General features: G+C 36.4%; 2 protein-coding genes across 2 annotated transcripts; one reads left to right on the top strand and one right to left on the bottom strand.

The window, feature by feature from the left end:
- Positions 1–8,251: 8,251 nt before the first annotated feature.
- On the top strand, positions 8,252–8,950 carry LOC105060919 (uncharacterized). The gene has a single exon (XM_010944797.3). It carries the CDS (start codon positions 8,269–8,271, stop codon positions 8,746–8,748), a length of 480 nt encoding a protein of 159 aa, XP_010943099.1. The 5' UTR covers positions 8,252–8,268; the 3' UTR covers positions 8,749–8,950.
- A 2,082-nt stretch (positions 8,951–11,032) lies between these two features.
- LOC105060921 (uncharacterized) lies at positions 11,033–13,883 on the bottom strand. The gene is given in 4 exon segments (XM_010944798.4): positions 11,033–11,453; positions 11,563–11,791; positions 13,005–13,666; positions 13,669–13,883. Coding segments are annotated over 4 exon segments (1,209 nt in total). The 5' UTR covers positions 13,822–13,883; the 3' UTR covers positions 11,033–11,288.
- Positions 13,884–24,217: the final 10,334 nt, after the last annotated feature.

Here is a 24,217-nt window from a genome sequence, read left to right as displayed (position 1 = left end):
TGTACCGAGCTTTGGATACTATAGTCGGCTTTTAACTCAAGCAGACAATATTGTTGGGCCTTCCTCACCTTTCGTAACTCCTATGGTACAAACCGATAGTGTTGAAGCCATATTTGCAGAATAATATTCTACTACTGTCGGTCCTAGTTGTCCAATTATTCAAAGTCCTATGATGACTTCTCCTGTGTCTTCTGCTATGATGACTTTTCCTTTGCTAGAAGTAGTGGTAAGTGCGAGAGACGACACTCATATAGGGAACGATGATTGGGTAGTCGGTATAATAACTTCTGATAATCTAGGCTTTGAGTTAGATGAAAGTGGAGATGAAGACTATTGGATGGATGAGGACAGTAGCAATAATGATGATGATGGTGAAGAAGAGAATGATGATGAAGATGTTCAGCCTAATATTAATGTGGAAGAACCTCAATCTTGTTTGCACGAACCCCCATAATTTTTTAATGATATAAATTTAGATGATGGTGGTTGTATTAGTGCTGGTCGAAGATTGAACTCTGACTATCAATTTTGGGACTCCACGATGACTGAATTTTTTAAAAGTCTAATATTTGAGAGTAAAGATTATGTAAGGAGAGCTGTTGATCTTTATCACATTATGAAGCATTGGACATACAATGTAGTTCAGTCGCATTCGAAATTATGGTCCATACGATACACATCATCAGATAATGTTCAAAATTGTAAATGGAGGCTTCGTGCTGCATTGTTGAAAAAATATGGATATTTTCAAATAACAAAATATGAGGGTCCTCACACTTGTTTGTTTATGGGGTTGAGTCGAGACTACAAACATATCAGTAGAAGGATGATTGGCACACTAGTCCGACATATTGTTGAGAAAGATCCCGATGTTAAAGTTGAAGCTATTATGGCAACCGTTAATGATCAATTTCAATATACAGTGTCATACAGGAAAGCATGGTGTGGAAAGCAGAAGGCATTGGTTGATATTTATGAAGAATGGGAGTCATCTTATGCTAAATTATCCTATTATATGGCTGTACTTCAACATGCAAATCCCGGCACAGTTGTTTCATGAAATTTTTTTCAAACTGCAAATTTTAATGTCCGAATTTTAAATTATATTTTCGAGGCTTTCAAACCATCTATCCAGGATTTTACGTACTGCCATCTTGTAATCAGCATTGATGGCACGCACTTGTATGGAAAGTTTAAAGGTAAGATGTAAATTACAACAGGAATTGATGCAGAGTGTGGGATATTTCTATTAGCATATGCAATTATGGATGAGAAGATGACTGTAAGTTAGAGTTGGTTTCTTTTCCAGCTTAGAACACATATCGTCAAAGATAGAAATAGAATATGCTTAATTTTTGACAGGCATCCGGTATATTAAATGCCATCGCAGATGAGTCTATTGGATGGAGTCCATCATGTGCCTATCACCGATACTGCTTAAGACATATCTGTAGTAATTTCAACACTCATTTTAAAAATGTACAGCTGAAAATAGCAGTATAGCAAGCAGGAAGTACTCATCAAGTTCGCAAGTTCAACTTTATTATGGGTAGCATCAGAACAGTGAATGAAGAGGCTTGAAACTGGTTGTCTGAGTTAGAAAAGTAGAAGTGGATGTTGGCACATGATGATGGCCTGCACTATGGTGTCTTAACTATAAATTTGTCGGAGATTTGTAACAGTATTTTACGAGGAGCTAGAAATGTACCAATTACAGCTTGTGTTCAAATGACATTTTATCATCTTGTGAAATATTTCAATACGAGACATGCCCAAGCCTTGAGATATGTAGAGGAGAATCCAAATAATATTTTTACTCCTCATGTTGTAATTTAGATTGCTGAAGATCTAGTTAAAGCTAACCAGCACCGAGTAACAGCATTCAACCTTCAAAGAGGCATATATGAAGTGCTTACTTGGAGAGCAAGCACAGGATTACGAGGTGGAGAAAATTTTCATACTGTTACTTTAGCTGAAAAAAAATATTCTTGTGGAAAGTGAAGCATGTACAAATATCCATGTTCACACATTTTAGCTGTGTGTCAAGAAATTACTGTATATTTTAGTGGATTTGTGGATGATGCATATACAATTACAACATATATGAATACTTGGAGCAGCGACTTTAATCCATTACCACATGAAGATTATTGGATGCATACACGTATATTCAAATATATTTCTGATCATCATCATTTGAGATCCAAGCAGAAAGGTAGACCAAAATCAACAAGACTATGAAATGAGATGGATGATAGGCAAATAAGAAATAAGAACCACTGTGGCATTTGTAAGAAATAGGGTCATGACCACTACCGCTATCTTAGGATACTTCAACACACTTCAACTTCAAGTAATGGAAGAAATTAAAGGCTTCGAAGATGTATTTTCATCATTGTTTTATGTATTTCTGTGAGATTGTATTTGAATATACGTGTTTAATATCCAGAGATGAATAGAATTGTGTGTTTAAGTTGTATTGTGTGACAATATTATGTTTAAAATATATTTCTTATAAAATAAATGGCTATCATATTTTTTATTTTTTAATATACTTGTGATAATATCATTATTTTATATTCATTAGCATATCATGACTTACGATCTGCGGTATCTCGATCCTCGAGACAGCAGTATTCTTACATTGTAGGAACACTATCGATCACAGACTATTTTAGATGGCGGCGTAAGCATTCCAATCCTACTCTTACTATTTAATTTTTTTTGAAAAATTATATACGTTATCTAATTATTATATCTTATTGTAGGAGCCTAGACACCTTCGTCTACGACGATCCGATGCTGACTTTTGGAGGACAGAGGACATCCCACATAGAGTGCTGGATTATTTACGATATCTTGGATTCCATGGAGTATATCGGATTGGTCGTATACAGATGGACGTTGGTCTTATTACTGCTTTGCTTGAGAGATGGCATCCAGAGACACACACATTTCATCTTTCATTTAGTGAGGCGACCATCACTTTACAAGATGTCAGCATCTTTACTGGACTACCAGTTCATGGCGATTCAGTTACCGGAGTTGATTCCACGCTTATCATTCCGAAGTGGCAGGCTTTGTGCTTGCGATTGCTAGGGTTTGAGTTCGACGTCCAGTTTTTGATCATTCATAACTCAGGATTGAGTATTTGGATGATCGTTATCGACATTTTCATATTGAGGATGATGCACCAGAGGAGATGGTGCAGCAGTATGTTAGGGATCAGGTGTTGCGGTTGTTAGGTGGTATCCTATTTCTCGATACTTCATCGAATAAAATGAAGTTGATGTTTTTGCTATTATTAGAAGATTTAGACTTTGCTCGTAGACTCAGTTGGGCTGTGCAGTACTAGCTTGCCTGTACAGAGCTATGTGTCGGGGTTCTTATGCTGATCAGAGCGAGATTGGTGGTTATCTTGTATTATTACAGGTATGTAAATTAAAAATTTTTATTTTTAATATTCAATTATAGTTCACATTGGGTATATCATATATGATTTTTTTGAAATTTGCAGATTTGGATATAGGAGCGTATGCCGACTATCAGTCCATTACGACAACAGTTGCTCGAGATGCCATCAGAGCAGCATGATCCTGATGTTCCATTCAGACTAGACGGATCATTGGAATATAGGTATAAAAATATTATTTTTTTACTTGAAACTTACTATTTTAAATTTGATAAAATTTATTTAACATGAGTAAATTGTGAAACAGATAGAACATTGCATTCAACGTTCATCGCATATCGACAAGAGTGGCACGGGTTTATAGATGCCGGTTGGATACATTAGTTGATACATATAGATGGATAAATTTGATTTTTTTATAAATATCATTTTACAGTATTCATAATCTATTAAAATTTTAGCTTACTAATTTTTTTATTTTAACTCTATCATTTTTGTGGGAGTCATATGCAGATGAGATATTGGTTATATTGCCGCAGATATGTATAGTTGGACATGACATACGGACTGCTAGGGTGCCACTTATTGATTTTGATGGGGTAGAGTGGTATTTTTTTGATCGTGCTCTGCGGCAGTTTGGTCAGATTCAGGGCATCCCAAATAGTTTGATACCAGCCAGAGACTTCATCATATTGATCGATGAGGAAGAGCTCGTATTGACTGGCGTATCAGACATGCAGAATACATCGATATTTGAGATGCACGTCGAGATCACATTGTTCATGGTGATCTCATTTTAAGAGGTCGTTCATATATCGAGGACTATATGACTTGATTTTTAGTATTACAGTGTGAGTCATTAGACAGCCTCGGTATGCAGTTCCCGGATACGAGGCGAGAGTTCTGCTATGCGTCTTTTGGTAAGACTACAAAAATTAGTTTATGTTGTTTATGTTATATTTTTTTTTATATTTTACAGTATATTGACTGTTTTATTTTTATTATATAGATTGATTTTATGTCAGGTCTTGTGTTGGACGCTCGTCGTGCTTTATCTACGACTGATGAGGATGAATGGATTCGGATACTGCGTGAGATAGAGAGAACAAGTTTCAAAATATTGGTGGTGATTGGTGTTGACCCATATAGCTGTGCGCCTTGGTATGGAGTAGCTGATGCGCCAGATATGAGATATATGCCGTCACCATATGTTCCACATATACCATCACCGCATATTCCGCAGATATCATCACTAGATACTGCACAGATGTCATCATCTTTTGATCCACAGATGGCAGTGCCTTCTTCTTTCTACATCCCCCAGATGACATCACCGGATATCAGTTGGCGACATGAGTATGACACTTTCTTTTCAGGCCCATCCGTGTATCCAGATGAGAGGGTTGAGGAGGTCGCTCAGTCCGTAGATGATCCGACAGCATCAGTTATTCCTGAGCAGCATGACCAGCAGATCTCCACTGATATAGGGGAGGAGCTGTCACAGCAGGAGCAGGAGCAGCCATTGAGGACTTTCCAGAGAAGGTCCAAGCGACCACGGGCACCACGACGTTTTGTGGGACTTAGTATTTTTTAGATTTGTACTTAATATTTTTGAAACTTTTATTGTACTATTTTTTGTATACTTGATATTTTTATTCTATTTTATATTATTAATTATTAATTTTATTTTATATTATTTAATTTCAAGTGATCGGATATTATGCTTTGTGGATATAGATACACATACTCTCATATGTCTCAGAATATTAGGAGAAAAAGTTATGCTAAAAGGGCTATAGAAATTATAACGTAAACAATAATAATATATCAAATAATTTAATTATATTTTTAAAAATATTTAAAAATAAGTTAAATCAGACAAGTCGGTGGAAAACCATCAAAGTTCAAGCTAATTTTTCGATATATGAGATGAATTGGACCGCACTAGTACATCTCGATCTGATACGACACGAACAGCTACGTACGATGCGGTATGAACTGGTATAAAATGGTAAAGTTTCAGTATAATTTTAAATTCAAAATTATAATTTTTATTTTTTTATTTTTTCTTTTTTATGACATTTTTTATTTTTTTAATTTTTTAAGATATATTTTTTAGAATATTTTTTTAAAAAAATTGATTTTAAAAGGGGATTGTAATTTGAAATGATGATTTTTATTTGAATTAAAATTAATTTTTTTAAATTTAAAATTATAATTTTATTTTTTTCATTTTTCTCATTTTTTATTTTATTTTTTATTTTTTAAAATTTTTAAGATATTTTTTTGAATATTTTTTAACAAAATTAATTTTAAAAGAAGATTGTAATTTGAAATGATGATTTTTATTTAAATTAAAATTAAAATTTTTATTTTCTTAAAATTTAAAATTATAATTTTTATTTTTTTCAATTCAATTTTTTCCCTTTTTTCTTATTTTATGGTGTTTTTTATTTTTTTACATCAAATTTTTTCTTTTTTTAGATATTTTAAAAAAAATAATTTAAAATGGGGATAGTAATTTGAAATGATATTTTTTATTTGAATTAAAGTTAAAATTTTTATTTTTTTTAATTTCAATTTATAATTTTTATTTTTTTTCCCATTTTTTCTCATTTTTTCACTTTTTATGTCATTTTTTTATTTTTTTATTTTTTTGAATTTAAATTTAAATTTAAATTTTTTATAATTTAAAATTTTAATTTTTTTATTATTTTTACCATTTTTCTATTTTTATGGCATTTTTTTTTAGATATTTTTTCCTTTGTTTGAAATATTTTTTAAAAAAATTATTTTGAAATGAGAAAAGTAATTTGAAATGATATTTTTTATTTGAATTAAAATTAAAAATTTTATTTTTTTAAATTTAAAATTATAATTTTTATATTTTTCCATTTTCTTTCATTTTTTTCATTTTTATGTCATTTTTTATTTTTTTAATTTTTTAAGATATATTTTTTTGAGATATTTTTTTTAAAAAAATTAATTTGAAATGGAAAAAGTAATTTGAAATGATATTTTTTATTTGAATTAAAATAAATTTTTATTTTTTTAAATTTAAATTATAATTTTTATTTTTTTCTCATTTCTTTCTCATTTTTTCTTTTTTTATGGTATTTTTTATTTTTATTTTTAAATTTTTAAGATTTTTTTTGATATTTTTTTAGAAAATTAATTTAAAATAGAAAAAATAATTTTAAATGATATTTTTTATTTGAATTAAAATTAAAATATTTATTTTTTTAAATTCAAAATTATAATTTTTATTTTTTTCTCATTTTTTTCTTCTTTTATGATATTTTTTTAAAAGAAATTAATTTAAAAAGGAGATTGTAATTTGAAATGATGATTTTTATTTGAATTAAAATTAAAATTTTTATTTTTTTAAATTTAAAATTTATTTTTATTTTTTCAATTTTTTTATGGTATTTTTTATATTTTTTTACATCAATTTTTTTCAGATATTTTTTTAAAAAGATAATTTGAAATAGGGATACTAATTTGAAATGATGATTTTTATTTGAATGAAAATTATAATTTTTATTTTTTTAAAATTTAAAATTATAATTTTTATAATTTTTTTATTTTTTTTAAAGAATTAATAATTAAACTCGTCACTTTGATGCGTGTCGTAGCACACCAAAATTAACCCTACTCACTACTATGTAGATAGGGTGAGTCGGGATCGTATTCGCAAGGATCTTAGTTGATTATTGTAGAAATGCAAAAAAAAAATAATAAATTATAAAAAAATAAAAAAAATATGAAAAATAAAATTACTTTTCATTAATCTAATAAAAAAGCATACATAAAGAAAAAAATAAAATTATGACACAAGACAACTAAACCAAGTTGATCTTCTTGCTGCACCCGATGGTGGATGTGTCTCCTTGAATCTTTCGTCTTCCTCTGTGCAGACAGCGATAGGATGGCTGGAAGACTTGGTATAGGAACTCCAAGGAAGTAACGTTGATGGAAGTAGATATGTAACAGAGAAAGGATAATGGTACTAGGATTAGAACTCTCCTAGATTTGATGGGATGTGGAAAAGGGATCTATGGAGGAATATATTGTGCTAGGGTTAGTACCTCCCCTAGACTTATGAAGAAGAGAAAGAGGGAGAGAGAAAGAGAGAAGTTTGGAGAAAACTTAGGCGTTGGCTTGATTGAAAAAGAGGAAGGCCTTGGGGTTCTATTTATAGAGTGAGGAGGCTAGGGTTTCATGAAAAGAGAGATGGGAGTGTGAATAAGGATCCTTGGATCTTCATATTGATTCTCCTCCGTTGATCAATAAGTCGTGTTCACACTTAGTTCCATTTATCTTTTAATCTGGGCCTTTGATTGGAGAGGTTGCTTCTTGACTCTTAATCTTTAAGTTGTGTTCATACTGAAATAAGAGCTGATTGTTTGGTTCACTTAAATCTGAACCAATTTGAGTCCAAATTTAATCGTATGAACCAAACTTTCAATTATCTGCAAAATAGACTAGATAACATTAAATTATTAATAAAATAATATTAATGATTATAATATTTAGTATTTCTAACGTCTTAAATTAAGTATTCATCATATTTAAAATGGTATTTTTGAAAACGTCATTTTAAATGACGTTTTAAAAAATACCATTTGAAATGATGATTTTTTTTTTTTTTTTTCATCGTCCACGTAGAAAAAGGTGGAAAAAAAATTGTGACGTGGCCATCATAAAACGTCGTTTTGAATGACGTTTTATATAATTTGTATCATTTTGATAAATAAATTAAAAATTAAATTATTTATATAAATAATTTTTTTTTAATTATTTAAGTAAAGCACTCTCCCGTTCTTCCTTCTTTATAAGTACAATAATTGCGGGATATGACCGCTGAGGAAGAGGAAAGGGAAAGGGAAAGTGAAGCAGAGATGGAAGCACTCTTCTCCCAGTTCTCCTACCTCGCGAACCAAGCTCTCGTTGACAAGAACTTCGATCCAGCAAGAATCGAGGAACTTCTAGGTCTCTTTGAGCAAGAAGCCTATGCGTCCTGGTCATCCGTGGAGGCGGAGCACCAGAAGGCGGCCCAAGATGCGACGAATTCCTTGAAGGATGCCGAGGACTACCTTGATTCCATTATGGAGGCCGCCATGGCCGAATTCCGACAGTCCTACGACGCAACCAAGAAGTCTTCGAAGGAGGAGCTATCGAGCCTTGTCCATGCGGCGGACGCCTCCCGGAAGATGGGGCAGTCCCTTGGGGCCGCAGCGGCTGGCGCCTCCGAGAAGTACTTGGACGCGGCCCTTTCCTCGGCCATGGCCAACATGAAGTCGGCATTTACCACCTCGAAGATCCACCCTTCTTAGATGGATGATTAATGTTACCACGCAGCTCCTCTTTGCCGTCGTACTATGAGTTTGTGATCACCTTTGTTTCGAGCATGTCGTTTAGGTGAGAATAAAAGGCAATTCAGACTTGTTGAAGTGTGGTGTTGATGGGGTAGAGTCTTCCTTTCCGTATAGATTCTCTGTGCTTGCTACCTTGGGTTCAGGATGTCTTTTGTCTCAATTATTGTTTGGTGACTCAGTCATTTCCTTACTGTCAATGCCTTTTGTCTCGAAAGATGATTTATAGGTGGTTTGGAGAGGGAGGACGAGAAGAAGTCCACGGAGAGAAAAAGCAGAAGATGGAAAAATAAATGGAGAAAAAAAGAGGAGAAGAAGAGAGAAGGAAGAAGCAAACGGAAAAAAAGAAGGAGAAAAAAAAAAAAAAAAGGGAGAAAAAAAGATGTCAGTGATCGAAGAGGGGAGGATTTATCAAAGACAGAGAAAAGAGAGGAAGGAGATAAAGATAAAAATATTTTTGTTATTTTATAAAATTTTATTAGAGAATCAATTTGATATTTTTTAAAATATAGAAAATATAAATAAAATTGAATTAAAATTAAGGTGGTGTTGTTGTAATTTTCTTAATATTTAACTGCTAAAATCAATAGGATAGCTTCTCTCGGAAATAGTACTTATGGAAATATCTGTTAGTTTTCTAATTAAGAGTTCCAAGAGATATGTCATCTATCAATTTTCAGCTCCCGGTAAAGGCCCTGGTTTCTGGACATAAGCTTGGTCTGCCCATGATTCTAGGTTAAGGCCTGGCCTGGATGGGTAAATAGCTCTAATCTACCCAATCAGCTAAAGAAAAATAAAAGAAAAGAGCAACCAAATCACCATAAGTATATTTATAATCGATTTTTGATTCTTCCTCTTAAGTGCATGAACCAGACCAAAATATTTCTGAATTATTCAGAGTCGGTTTCGTATTGAAAAATAAAGTTAATTGTCTTCTAGTGTCGGATTGGCGAAAATCTTAATCCTTGCACGCCCGGACACAGCTTACCCATGTTCTCCCAACGTTATGCTCCAAGAGTTTTTTTTTTTTTTTTATTATTATCAAAAAATTGAAAAAAGACATATAATCCTAGCTCAACTAGAACCTTATCACGTATCTGACTTGAGTCTCTGAAAACTCATTTTAATCCATCAGCTGACGTAACATAAATTTAGTTCCACATCTCTGTCACACACGATAGCTACTGAAAACTATTTTGATGGTTAAGCATGGATAGAATGATGAACAAGTAACTCATGACTTCAACGAATATTTAAGGCCAAAGATTGACTTTCTAAGGATATAAGATGAGCCGTGTACATTTTGTCATAACGAGTATTCAAACACAAATTATCACATCAGGCGACATCATAGGGACCACTGCATTTACGAAATTCTTGATCTTTGCTCCCAAGAAGCTGATCCAATTATGAGACGGTAGCACTCCAGCCTATACCCTTCTTGGGAACCCTAGATCAATTTAGTTGGTGTCAACACTAGGTCTCTCATATCCTACTCAATCAGACGGTTACAATTAAAGTTTTACGGACACTCATTGTAATTTAAATCTATGATCCACTCCAAAGATGCAGTCAAACATTGCGACAAATTATAAGCCCAGTGTCCACATTAAGCTCAGGGAAGCTTTGCACGCAGACAAGCTGTTAACTGAGGATGTTGGATGGGTATGGCTAAGATAAACAGAAAGAAACATACGAGCATCCTTTCGAATATTTGGAGGCTTTTAACATTAGCGAAAGACGACAAAGCATTGATGACGAGTTTGAGTCACCATCAATGAACGGCAAGTTCACTGTACTTACTTGCACTGGGCCATACAAACCACCACTATTCAACACCCCAACATCTCATGCAAGCAACCAAGCTCGACCATCTCGCGTCATCAAACTCCATCATTCACTTCCTCAATGGCATAAACAGGGCGAATACAAGTGATGAGAGTGGTTGAATCACAGATTTTCTTTTTTCCTGGGGTAAAGGGAAAATAGCAGCTAATCTTACACGCTACAACATAAAATAAAGTGGTCCGGTTGCAATAGGAGAAAAGGTAGAGTATGGTAGCTGTCAGATGCAGAGGCCAAAGATAGAAGAACGAGTGAATCAATGCAGCAGTTGCTAAAAGAAATGAGGAGCCAGGAATAATTAAGAAAAGGTACTGTTTCCCATGTGCACATCCAAACACAATCACTACCGAGCACATGGGATCGCACCCCCACTTGCAGATTAAATTTGAAATCTAGAAACTGTAGAAAGCAGAGGGTAACCGCACGAGTTGCATTAAAAAGCTCAATTCAGATCATACACATACAAGGAATTATGTACATGTTACGGTCACGACGAGGGGACCGCAGTATGCATTCCAGAGCCCAGATATCCAAAATTGTCGGCTTAATTACCCCTCGCTCCCAAGCCCAGCCAAGTAGTTGCCATACCTGGTAGCAAATTCTGAGACTGGCGATTATTAAGTATTTATATGTACAATTTAAGCAAAAGCTTGACCCTAAAGATTGGTGTCACAAAACTTTCCATCCATCCGGTTCTGCACAGCTTTGATCGCAGCAACTCGGGCAGCAGTCGCTGCTCTATTAGCAGCAGTTACAGCCTTGTTTACTTGCTCATCCACCCGCGGAACGAGAATAGCATCCTCTGCAGCCTTCCGAGCAGCCTTGACCAATTTAAAAAAAAAAAAAAAAAAAAAAAATCAAGTCTTCAAAAGACAAACCTTACAAGGAAATGAATGGAAAAAATTGATACCCAAGTGTAGACATGCACACCTGAAGGGCCTGCTGGATGGTCTGGTCTGATGGCGGTAAAGGGCTCTTTAGAATCCCACAGCCCCACCCTCCAGATCTTGTGTCACCATTACGGAATGTATATATTCCAAACCCCTGTTTCTTCCCTTCATGCCATGAACCCTCATAGCAGTGACCATTAGCGAAGTTATAGACTCCAAATCCATGGATCTTGTCACCAAAGTACTCTCCAGCGTACCGATCACCATTCCTATAACAGCAAGCAATAAAGCATAAGATCATAACAGGCTAAAATTCCCGTGACTTGGTGACAGCGAAACTTTCCGCAGAACAAGTCCCCATATAATTCAAGACAGTTGCAGGGTCCAGCTAAAAAGAAAAAAATTGCAGTAAGAACTGGGTTAAATTAAATTGCGGTAAGAACTAGGTCAAGTCACTGAGATAAAAGGGAATATTCCTCATAGCATTCATGGTCAGTTTGGATATATCATAGAGAAAAACGGAACAAATGTTTATGATAAAAAGCACCGAAAGTGCTTTCACACTCATAACCTCAAAAGAAAGCACAGGAACTAGCCGCAGGGCTCAGGGTCTACCTTCATGATTAAACAGAACAAATAAAGACGGGATATTTGGTTCAGGAAAATGAAGAAGCTAGCACACCCAAGGGCTTTATGCTAAACTTCAACAAAAAAGACTGAAACTCGCGCAAAAGAAGAAGATTGCAACGGGAAAAAAAAGAGGAAAAACAAAAAATGCATCTCTCCTCCACCCGGACAGCTTTATGAATCTGATTCCAACGAACCCCAAAATATTCAGGTTTAAAATAGTCCCATCATCTAGAGTTCCTCTGAAAGAGCATCACAAAGAACAAGAAAGGGATACTACTGATGAATTTTTCTCATAAGCAGGATGCGTTTATTCTAACAGAAAACATAAAGATTAAGGGCATGTGTTGAGGTCAACAGGATCATATTTACAAAAGATAATATCAGGTACCAACAAATGGATGTAGAACAAATCCAGCGGAAGTATACCAAATTCTATGCAACTCAAAAAAACTAAAATTTTTAGAACATTCAGGTCAGTATCAGTCATTGCGAATTAAAGAGAGGAATGATCAGGAAAAATAAGACCACAAAGCAGATATTCTTCGAACAAAAAGAAATCAGCCTTCAGGCACATATATATTCTACTGTTCCATTAGTTCTGGTCAACAGCAAAAATTATGACTTTGCAATAATCAAGAACACCAAAACTTTACCATTTCCACTCAAATGGTGCCCAAACGAACTTTTTTCTTGAAAGACATTCAACTTATCCATAACGTCACAAACAATAGCATTCAATTCACAAAATTAATCAATAAATGCATAAAGATTTCAAAATCTAACGCAGGACAACAATCAATGCTCATAGAACATAAAAAAGATACCAACGGTCTCGTCGCAACAATTTGATACCTGAATTGGTAGCAGCCAACGCCATGCTTCACCCCGCACTTGAATTCCCCTACATAGCAGCTCCCGTCGGAGCATGCCTGCACTCCCACACCATGGCTCTGCCCACCGACCCACTCTCCGGCGTAGCTATCGCCGGAGTAGAACCTGTACAACCCGAAGCCATGCCGCAGGCCCTGCCGGTACTGCCCCCGGTATCGGCTACCCCTCGCCCAGCTCTCCATCCCATACCCATCATACTTACCATCAACCCAATCCCCTTCATACCTCCCCTTGTCGAAAAATTTATAGACACCGCTCCCGTTGCAGCGTCCCTTGTGGAACTCCCCCTCATAGAAATCCCCGTTGCTGTAGAATTCCACCCCTTCTGTGACCATCTTCCCATTCATTTTTCTCTTCTTCGACTCCCGCTCGCCGTCGCCGATGAACCACTGCACCGACTCGCCTCGCTGGACCCCGCGGCGGCAGAAAGTGAGGAAGTGGGACCGGCGGGCGGCGATGCAGGCGAGTGAGACCACAACGGCGGTAAGAAGGAGGTTGCTGAGGAGGGGGGCGTCGTCGCGTAGGTGGTGGAGGACGAGGAAGAGGAAGAGGAAGAAGGTGAGGGGAGCAGGGCCGGAGGTAGTGGGAGACGAGGCCGGTGGGGGCGGCCGCCTCCGCTGCGGTGGTGGGATTTCCTCTCATCCGGGTCATCGACGTCGGTGGCGGCAGCCTCGTCGACGGTGGAGAGGATGTTGACGGAGGAGCGGAGGGTCGGGGAGCGAAGAAGCGAGGAAGGGGTCCGCGTGAGCTTGGCTCCGTGGCCTTTCTGCGCCTTCATTTACGGCGGCGGCTAGAATGAGTCCCCGGCTACTGAGATCACCGGTGGCAAGAGTTGGGACTTATTCTATTACTCCAACCGGGCGGCTTTTCTTCGAAAGGGGTGTGTGGGATCAGAATCTAACGGTCAGGATGGATTTTTTTCGAGGCGATGCCTACTAAGAATAAATCTCGTCCGTCCGAGTGTAATCATGCAGCGAGCAATAATTTCAGATCTAAAATTCCTTGTAACATCGGGTCCAAGGACGCGCTTGACTCGACCGGTCGAACCGGTCATGGTCCGATTTCAAAAGAAATGGCTTGATTTTGACTGGACTCAGGCAAACAACCTGGCCTGCAACTGCGGTTTTTTTTTTTTTTTTCCAATCTAGGCAAACCGAGACGACCGTCCGTCCGGCCCGGTCCGATCGATCATATCATCCAGCCAACTGCTCCTGGCTGTCCGGATTGGATAAGGATTCGCTGAGGCTGATGGCATGAGAAGAGAGGGCGATTGGATTTATCTTACCGACGATAAACGCTACGATGGTGGATTTAGAAGAAAATCAGTAATCATCGTCTAATTGGAGGTGACTAGGTTTAATAAGATTAAATTTGTTAAAGATAGGATTAATTTATTTACATGTAAAAGATTTGGCAACACCTCCATAACTTATAAAAAAAAAAAAAAAAAAAAAGCCTTCTGGTTATCCGTATTCAGATGATTCTCCGTCAGCAGATTTTTTTTTTTTAATTTTTTTTTTTTTTTTTCATTATGAATTTATGATTTAGATAGATTTCTAGTGAAATTTGCTTTTGAAGATGAAAATGATATAGATAATATCATTTTAAGTCTATTTTCATATTCGAATCAATCTAGATATGATAAAAATTTGAGAATTCGATTAATATCTATTTCGGTATCCATATCCGTCAAAAAAATAGATATAGATATGAATAATCAACTATCCATTGCGTATACGAATATTTAAATTTATCTATAATCTTTATAATTTTATATAGTACTTATTAATTTTTTAAAAAAATATACAAACATATTAACATATTATTAATTTGATTGATCATATATTTAGTAATATTTTTTATTTTGTAGTTATAAAGTTTAATTATCCAACTTGTACCTATAATTATATTCATATTTTCAATATCCAAATTGTATTTGTATCTATATTTATATTCATCAGATAAAATAAATATGGATATGGATATATCGGTACCTGAGCTGTATCCAATTCGATTTTAGCCCTACTTGCTTTTGGAAGGCTGGACATGACAAATTTTATTTATGAATTTTGGTCTTCTACTTTTATTTTCCAGTTTGGCCTATATGCTAGCTTGAGTGGTTGAATTAAATTTTGCCGACTAGGTTAACATTTTGAGTTGAGGATGGAGTCATGTAGCAAAAATAGCAAAGGTTGGCCGGCCATGCACATTAGGCATCCCCTCCCAAATTAAAAAAAGACTCATAACTAAGTTTTATTTTTTAGGACTATGCTCCCATATAATTTTATTGTTATAATCCAACAATGTTAAGTCTAGTAAGAATCACGTGACTTTCATTTGTTCTAATTTCTTAAACTCATCCACGTGGTACTTACTTAATAATTGCAAGCTAAATTATTGAGATAAAATGTAAATATAATCATATTAATAAAATTACTAATAAGGGCGTCCACATGACAATGGAGGGCTCAGCACCAGCTCAGCCTCCATTTTAATTATATACTGGTATGTAACTTGTGTGATGTGCTGAGTACAGTCTTTTCTTCTTTTTGCAAATATTCATGAAATGCAATATAAAGATACAAATAGTATAGATAGTAGAAATTAAATAAAATATAATAGATATAAGATACTTATTTTTTAAAATAAAGAATCATATTAATGGCATCATTTATACAGGTTTCCATATGGCAATTGGAGGGCTCAATACAAGCTAAGCCTCCATTTTAGTTATATATAATAAATAATAGCAAAATCTTTGCCATTCAATGCTTTTTGGTGCTTATGAAATTTCATAGGCAATTGATTGCTAATATACTATTTATGATTTTTTGATAATTTTTTATAATTCATGGCCCTGTCTTGGTTAAACCAAATTAAAGATAAAATTTTCTTATATTAGAATAGGGTAATGCTATATTGACCTAGATTAGAAAGCATGTTGAGCCACTATAAGTGAGATCTAAATGGCTCGATTTATTAAAAATAATATCTGACCAGCTAGATATTAATGGGCATAATTGGAATCCTCATCGATCCTCCTCTTCTCATCTCATCTATTCTTGGCCATGCCCTTTCTCTTCCACTGATGCCACTCCACCTTAGTCATCGCATTTCTTCTGCCCTACCACTTTTTTTTAACCATCCCTTAATTTCTAGTAACACCCATCACCTTGATCTTCTTCTGGATTCACTCTATTGCACGTCGCCAAATCTACTTCATTGCTAATCTCCTTCATGAAGGATTGCAAATTGGCCAGCCTATGGGCCAACTTCAATTATATTGCTTGGGTTTTTAGGCCAACCCTGTAGAAAATTTTGCAAACCCCTGACCTAGGCTTTGCCCTTCCGCATTCCTATCCTTTAATATGACCTTAATATCCCTAATTCCATCCCACTTTCTTCATGTCTTCTCCATTCTCTTCCATAATCTCATGGATTCTCCCATCCCATCTTAGCACTCTCTCTTCATCCCTTCCTCCTCTTACTTTCTCTTTGGAGAAATTAAAAAGATAACTTATAATTTAGTTTTGTTTGATCTTGTACCTCAATACTCTAAAATAAGATAAAACGATTGCTATGTTTTTAGCAAAAAAATAGAAGCAACAACCTACCAACCTCTGAAATACTTTTGTGTGTTTCCTTATTTTTTTTCAAAGGAAGTAATCTTAAAAAACCAATTTTTTGGAACACCAACTATCCTTATCCTTGTTTAAGGGATCAAATAGAACCTCCAGGATAATAAGAGAGCCATTTCATATACTCTTTAGAGATGTGCATTTTGTAAGACTACAAAAAACATTGAGTCTTGGTTTATGAAAGTGAAAACCATAGAGCTAACATGCATCCTCAAATGTTTGAATGCTTTCATTAGTAAAGCAAAAATGAAATTCAATATTATGATTATCGACATGCAATCTCAAATTAATGCTCATCTACTTGAATAGAAATATTTGCTGACATCTGCTTGAATAGAAACATTTGCTGACATCAACTGAAATAGAAATATTTACTAGTTTATCATCAACTATGCCTTCAAAGAGTGAACCCACCTTTCATAACGTAGATACTTTCCCTCCACTACTGATAATCATATAGGATCTTTGTCATCTTGTAATATATTACTTGCTTAGTCCTAGGCATATAGATTTGTGATATACTTATTTACAATTGCTGTTGGAAGTATTTTGGTACGAGTCGAAGACACGAGGGAAGATTTTTGAACCGGATCTGACAGAGGCATTGATTGCCTCTTTCCCCCTCGACTTATCCCCCCATGAGCAGCATAATAAGACAAAAAAGAAAAGGAAAGAGAAAAGGTAGCAGAGAGAGGATTCATCTCCACATTCTGCTTTGGTCCGTAGATGTTTGTGCTCTCCGCACACGTCTGACCCCATCTCAGCCTTCGATCCTGACATCGGCCTCCATTATCAGCTTCAGCTATCAGCTTCCATGAGGCTTTCTTATGGCCCATCACATCACTCTCTTTAATAAATTAGGATAATTATTAGTAAAGCCAGTCCTTCATGTTCTCCCATCGCTGCTTGTCAGCTCGTACCATTAATAGAGATGGCCCCCATGTGCCAGGAAATGATATTGCTGGGCACAATTCCTAAAGACATTAATGGGAGATAAAATATTTTTGATGATTTTTTCTCTCTCGAAGGGTCCAACCTCACATATAAAAAGGTAAATAAGAGATTCTAAAAGAGACGCCTCCTCTCCTCCTCAAAAATACTCGCTCTTCCCCTCCTATTGCGAGAAATCTGACTTGAGCGTCGGAGGGTCTCCACCGAAGTCATTTTCGATGGAGACTTTTCTTGCATGTCCGACCACCGTCGACTTGTCAGATTTCGTTATGCTTCAGCACCTTCGACCTGAGATGGATTTCATCCACAACAGATTGACGCTAGAGGAAGGGGGTCTAGTGTCCACTTTTGGAAAAGGACGTGCGACCTATCACAATATTGTTGAGGAGAGCATCCTTGAGGCATTCTAATCCAAGGCACGCTCCGCATTAGCTAACGAAGGTGGCCTCACGACCCCCACTACTGACTTCTGGCAAAAATAAGGTGGTCTTTACCGTGCAATCATTTCTATTGAAACGAATGAAAAGAAAGAAGAAAGAAATAGGAGCAGCCGGTGTCACTTCTCTTGCATGCATCCGATCTCGAATAGCGCTAATATCCTATGTTGGGCCCCTCGGACGTCATCAGTTTTCGACTGTGCATTATCTGCAGCACATATACTTTGAGATTTATCTTGGCTTGATGGGCCTTCCTTTTCTCCTCTTCTTATCCCATCTTGTCACGAGTGACAGCAAAAAGAAGAGAGAAGAAAGGAAAAGAAGAAGGGAGAAATAAAAGGTGGAAGGAGAAAAAGTGAGGATGCATCTGTGTATCCATCCTCCGAAGCCCCTTTCTCTCTCTATGGTTTTTTTTCAAGTATGCATTAAAAGAAGAGAGAGAGGGAAAAAGAGAAAAGATCTCCCAAACCAAGAAAAAAAGGGAAGATAAAAATATACAAGGGATTTCTAACTAATCCTGATGTCCCCTCTTTTTCTATACCCCATTATAATGGGACTTTACACCTACTCTATTATTTATTGCATAAATGTCTTTTTCTCTTTCTTGTTAGGATAGGAGGGGCTTCTTGAAGAAAGTTCCATCGGTGACCTGTGAGTTCGTAAATGGTGCCGAACCCAGTTACTCAAACATTCCGTTATTCATGGCCATAAATCAAATGGATCGATCAACGTCCTCCCAGACACTCCCATTTGAATCCAATAAATAGGGCGTATACAACCCATACTAGAAGGGAAACCAAGCTTCAAAAGACTTGCACAAAATTTTCTTAGTAGGAGGTTCTTAAGCCCTCACCTTTTATTTCATTTTTTTTCCTTTTGAAAAAACTGCAGGCCTATGAGTATTAAAATCAAGGCCAAGGCTGAAGTCAGATTATGACCAATCTGAAGTTAGATTATGGCCGATCCAAAGTCAGATTATGATCGATCCGAAGTTCTCACTTTTCAGTGGAAGAGTCGGTAAAACCCCTACTCTTTCAAGAGAGTGCAGTCGAAGCCCCTACTCTTTCGAGAGAGTACAGTCGAAGTTCCTACTCTTCAATGGGAGAGCCCATAAAGCTTCCACTCTTTCGATGAAGTGCAGTTGAAGCATCCACTCTTCAATAGAAGAGGCGGTAAAGCCTCACTCTTTCGAAGAAATATAGTTGAAGCCCCCACTCTTTAGTGGAAGAGCCAGTAAGCTCTCACTCTTTCGAAAAAGTACAGTCGAAGCCCCCACTCTTCAGTGGGAGAGATGATAAAGCTTCCACTCTTCTGAAGGAGTATAGTCGAAGCCTCCATTCTTCAGTGGAAGAGCCGATAAAGGCCCCACTCTTCTGAGAGAGTGCCGTTGAAGCCTCTTTTATTCAGGGGGAGAGTCGGTAAAGCTCCACTCTTCTGAAAAAATACAGTCCAAACCCTTACTCTTTAGTGGGAGAGTCGATAAAGGCCCCACTCTTCCAAGAGAGTGTAGTCGAAGCTCTTTCTGTTCAATGGGAGAGCTGGTAAAGTCTCTATTTTTTCAAGGAGTGCAGCCAAAGTCTTCACTCTTCAGTGGGAGAGTCAATAAAGCCTCCACTCTTCTGAAAAGTACAATCGAAGCTTCCACTATTCAGTGAGAGAGTCGGTAAAGCCTCCACTCTTTTGAGAGCATCTGAAGCCCTTACTTATTTGGTAGGAGTATAGATAAGACCCCCATGACAGTGGGAGGGCATCCGAAGCCCCCACCCATTCAGTGAGAGTGCAGAAAAAGATCCCACTCTTTAGTGGGGGAGAAGAAGACTGGGGCGAGGTAGCCCAAAGTATGCTCTTAGAGGTAGGAGTCGAAATCCATTGACCGAAGGCCCTATCCTTCAGTAGGAAAGTTGAAGACCCCACTCTTCAGTAGGGGAGCAGAAAATCCCACCCTTCAGTGAAGGAGAAGAAGATCCCACTCTTCAGTAGAAGGAATAGGGACCTCATGCATCTGACTTTGGATCATGATGAGGCTATCTATGGATGGACCCCATGAGCGATCACACTTTTGCATGCACAAGCGGCCTCTCAAACTGATCCAGCCTTTAACAGCTCCAAAATCTGCTGCAGGAGATGCCTTAAACAAGCATATGCTAAAGCTGACCTCAGATGATTGCATCCGATCTTGGATGATTGTGTTCGATCTTGGATGATGCTTAGACTGCCCATACGTGACCTCTGCAAGTGGCCCCTACAAGGGTTTTTCATGCATACCACACTATGTTATCTTGGGATATCATTAATTTTCGGCTGCATGCTATCTACCGTGCATATGCTTGGGGATTGGCACTAAGTAGTTTGAACCAAGTGCATGTAATAATTCTTCCTCCTCGTCGTATTCGGCATGTGCAACAATCTCCCCCCTTCTCTTATCTTGTCACCCTGTAGGTGATACAACCAGATAAAGACAAAAGAAGATAGGGAGAGAGAGAAGTGGGGAAGGAGAAAATGATATCGATGCCCTTGGTCTCCTGTGCACCTATGCGTCAAGTTATGCTGGATTGATAGCATTGAAGCCACCCATCCCGACGACTGAAGCATCTCCATGCGCTCTTTATGCACTCCCTACATGCCTCCGATGCGGTCAAAGCTGTCCATGGCACTCTTGAAGTTTCCTCACGCACTACCAACCACAATGAGGCTGGGATCGGTAGCCCTGGCTCTCTCCCATGCTCACTTGCGTGATTGTCGGTGCCGAAGCCAGGATTAGCCAGCCTAGGGCCTATCGGCTCTCTCGCATGCTTCTGCCACTGTTGGAGCCTGGTTTGGCGGCCTCGGAGCTCTCCCACCCCACTGCATGCTCACCCGCTTCTGTTGGTCCCGAGGCCAAGATCGGCGGCTCCTGCACATGCCAAGCCTAGCATCGACGACCCTAAGCCAGCCTTACAACATGTAAGATAAATTAGTTGCGGCCACAACTCAGATTGCTGGGGGTAATTTCTATTAGACGTGTGTCCTAAAATGTCAATTGTTGGCTAACACATTTATAATTTCAAGATCTATTTTTATACTTATAAAATTTTATTATTAATAAAAAAGATATTTTTATTTTTAATTATATTTATGTGTCCATGATTTGTTCTAAAATTAATAAAGATGATTTTGTATATTCTCAAAGAATTAAGAATTTGAGACATACATTATTAGTGGTTAGTCTCTAAATGCTCTCGATCGAAAGATTGTCATAGAGGATAGTGATCAATTCATCAAAGATCGATGCATAGATCACCTTTCTTTTAGGTAGATGAGTTTTGAGTCTGCAGTGTAGGGACACTGGGGTGAGAATGCAGGTGGTTGTTAGAGAATAACTTGCACTGAGCGTGACCAACAAAGAAAAATTACTTAGATGTTTACTCACTCGTCAGTGATCTTCTCGATGCTGTAGTAGTGTGAGTGGTCCTTTGACCTATGGTACATTGGCTATTTACAGTGAGACTACTGAGTTTGACTGCACATTCTCTTGGTCCTTAGCCATTCAGGTCTTTACTGTGTATGTTGGCTATAGTAGGTTCAGTTTCATTGTTTAGAGTAGGATGCACTTAGATAGAATCTATCGATCTTAGTAAAAAAGTAGTCCTATGTAATTCGCGAGACTAAGTTTAGAAAGTCTTTGATCAAAGCAAGTATAAATAGTGAAAAAAGTTTTTATAGGATTCACAGATAAACTAGAGTCGAGCCAATCTTACGCATGATTGACGATAGGATTTGATGAGTTCTCCATGACCTTCGTTTAGTCGGAACTCACGATAGAAGGACTGAATCATATAGTAACTACACATAGAAGTTTAATATTTGATGAGTTTATCTATTTGTTTGGGCCTAACCATATGTGATTTGGTTAGAGATCAAGTAAGAAAATCTAGAGTCTAGATAAGAATGGACTCTTCCTCCCTTGCGCCATCCTTTTCTAAACGCCGACCATTCTCATGCCATTTATTTTTTGCATGAGTGTTTTCATGCTAATTTGAAGGAATGTCGCTCCATTTATTCCATGTCTTATATGGATATATTTATATGGTTTGATTTGAATTCAAAATTGTTTTGAATTCAAGTTGAAGCAAGATAAATCTTAATCCTTTGTTTGGATGGAGTTTGATTTTATCCAAACTCTATTGCATGCCTACCATAAAAGAGGATTTGTTTTTGCACTGAATCTTATCAGAATTTTATTGTGAGAAAGTCTCCATGAGTCTTTTAGCATGAAAAAGAGTTGGAGCATGGGTTTTAAGAGGGGTCGGCCTACTTCTTGGTATGTAGAAAAAACCCTAGGGTTTCTAGGATTTGTGTGTTGGGTTTGGGAAGAGAGAAAAGAGAAGAAAAGGGCTTTCTCCTCTACATCTTCCATGACATCTTATTCCTCCTAATAGGTCCTTCTTCTTTGGAGGAGTTTGAGAGATTTAAAGAAGGAGCCATATCAGTTATCAAGAAGAAAGTTTGCAAGGGAGCTAGCACCGTGGTGACTTCGATAATTTTTAATCGGACAAAGCACCTCATGTGGATACCTATAGAGGTCGGACAATTATACAGCTAAAAAAATCTCATCAAATTCATAGATCATCGATTGTGGTGTATTTCAACCCACGTAAAGGTGAGATCTGATCTCAACTCACATAATAGATATGATCTGCTAGTAGATGTGATCTATGATTTAATTTTCAGATTGCATGTATATCATAAGATCTTTGTTTAGATAGTTTTCAGATCTGATATGATGTATAGTAGATTAAAAAGTTTAATCTATATCTGTTCCGCTGCATGTTTGATCAAAAAACTTTGAACTACATGCATAAAACTATTGATTTCTAACAGTGGTATCAGAACCAGATTTAATCTTGGCATGTATAAATCTGAAATTTGATTTGCAAAAATTAAATCCTAATTAATTTTATGTGTTAGACATCATTCTGAAATAAGATTGCCCTAACATAACTCGATTATACTAAAAGATTGTCCTAGAATGATATAGAACACCATAGTTTGGTAGATTTAAAAATTTTTGCATCTCATGTTTGATGTGTTGCAATTATTTCAGATTTAAAATTTATTTTAGATCTAAAATAAATTTATTCTTCTTTAGATTTGAATTTAGATTCAGATCTGAAGTTCACATGTCTTATTTTGTTCAGATCTGAATTTATTTTCAAATCTGAAATCAGATCTAATTTTTAAATCAGAATATAAAAATTCTGTATCATGTTCATATATGAGATATGTATGTACATGCATAGATATGAATTTATGACTATATATGTGATATATTTTCATGATTATATCTGAATTATTGTTCATATATCTGATATATGAAAGATAATCTGATCTGAATTTAATAGATTACATATTTTGGTACGTTAGATTAAATTTTTAGTACCAAAAGATCCTTAATGTATGTAATATATATTTTAGATTTAGATTTTTATGCATATATTGATATATATTTTTGATTAGGTTTAGATCAGAAAATAATATATATGATACATAGTTCGTACACAATTGATTTGAAATTTAATTTCTACAAAACTCTAGATCTGAAATCCTAGGATCTGTTTGCATAAAACTTTGAAATTATGGCTGGCTTGCCTGTCGAGTCGACTTGGATTCAGTTCGGGTTGATTTAAGTTCTTGATGAATTGATTCATCTCTGTTGGAGTCGACTCGAGATCCTGATGAGTCAGCTCATTTATATATAAGTCGACTTAATCCTGCAGGCATGGGCTTACAGTTTCTGTTCATTGCAGACGAGTTGATCCGAGTTCTAAGGCGAATCGACTCGAGTCTGTTGACCGTTAAATTGCATGTGATGCAATCTAAATTAGTTTAGATTAAAAATTATTTTGACATCTAAACTAAATCCGTATTCATAATGTACTTAATTAAGAATTAAGATTTAAAATTAAAAAATCTAAAATTATAAATTTAAGATCCGAATTTCAATTGCATAAAATATGGGTTAAGTGTATGGGTAGGTCAATTAGGTCTAGTTTGAGCGGTTGATCAAATTAAATCAAAAATTGATTAAGATTGGGTCAAATATGCTCATGACCAGTCCAATTAGTTGTAGTTTGGTCGTATCGATTCACAGCTACATGTAATCGATCAA

This window comes from Elaeis guineensis, chromosome 13, assembly GCF_000442705.2.
Source record: "Elaeis guineensis isolate ETL-2024a chromosome 13, EG11, whole genome shotgun sequence".
NCBI lineage: Eukaryota > Viridiplantae > Streptophyta > Magnoliopsida > Arecales > Arecaceae > Elaeis > Elaeis guineensis.
The sequence above is the reverse complement of the archived record's forward strand: the minus strand, read 5'-3'. Positions and strand labels throughout refer to the sequence as shown.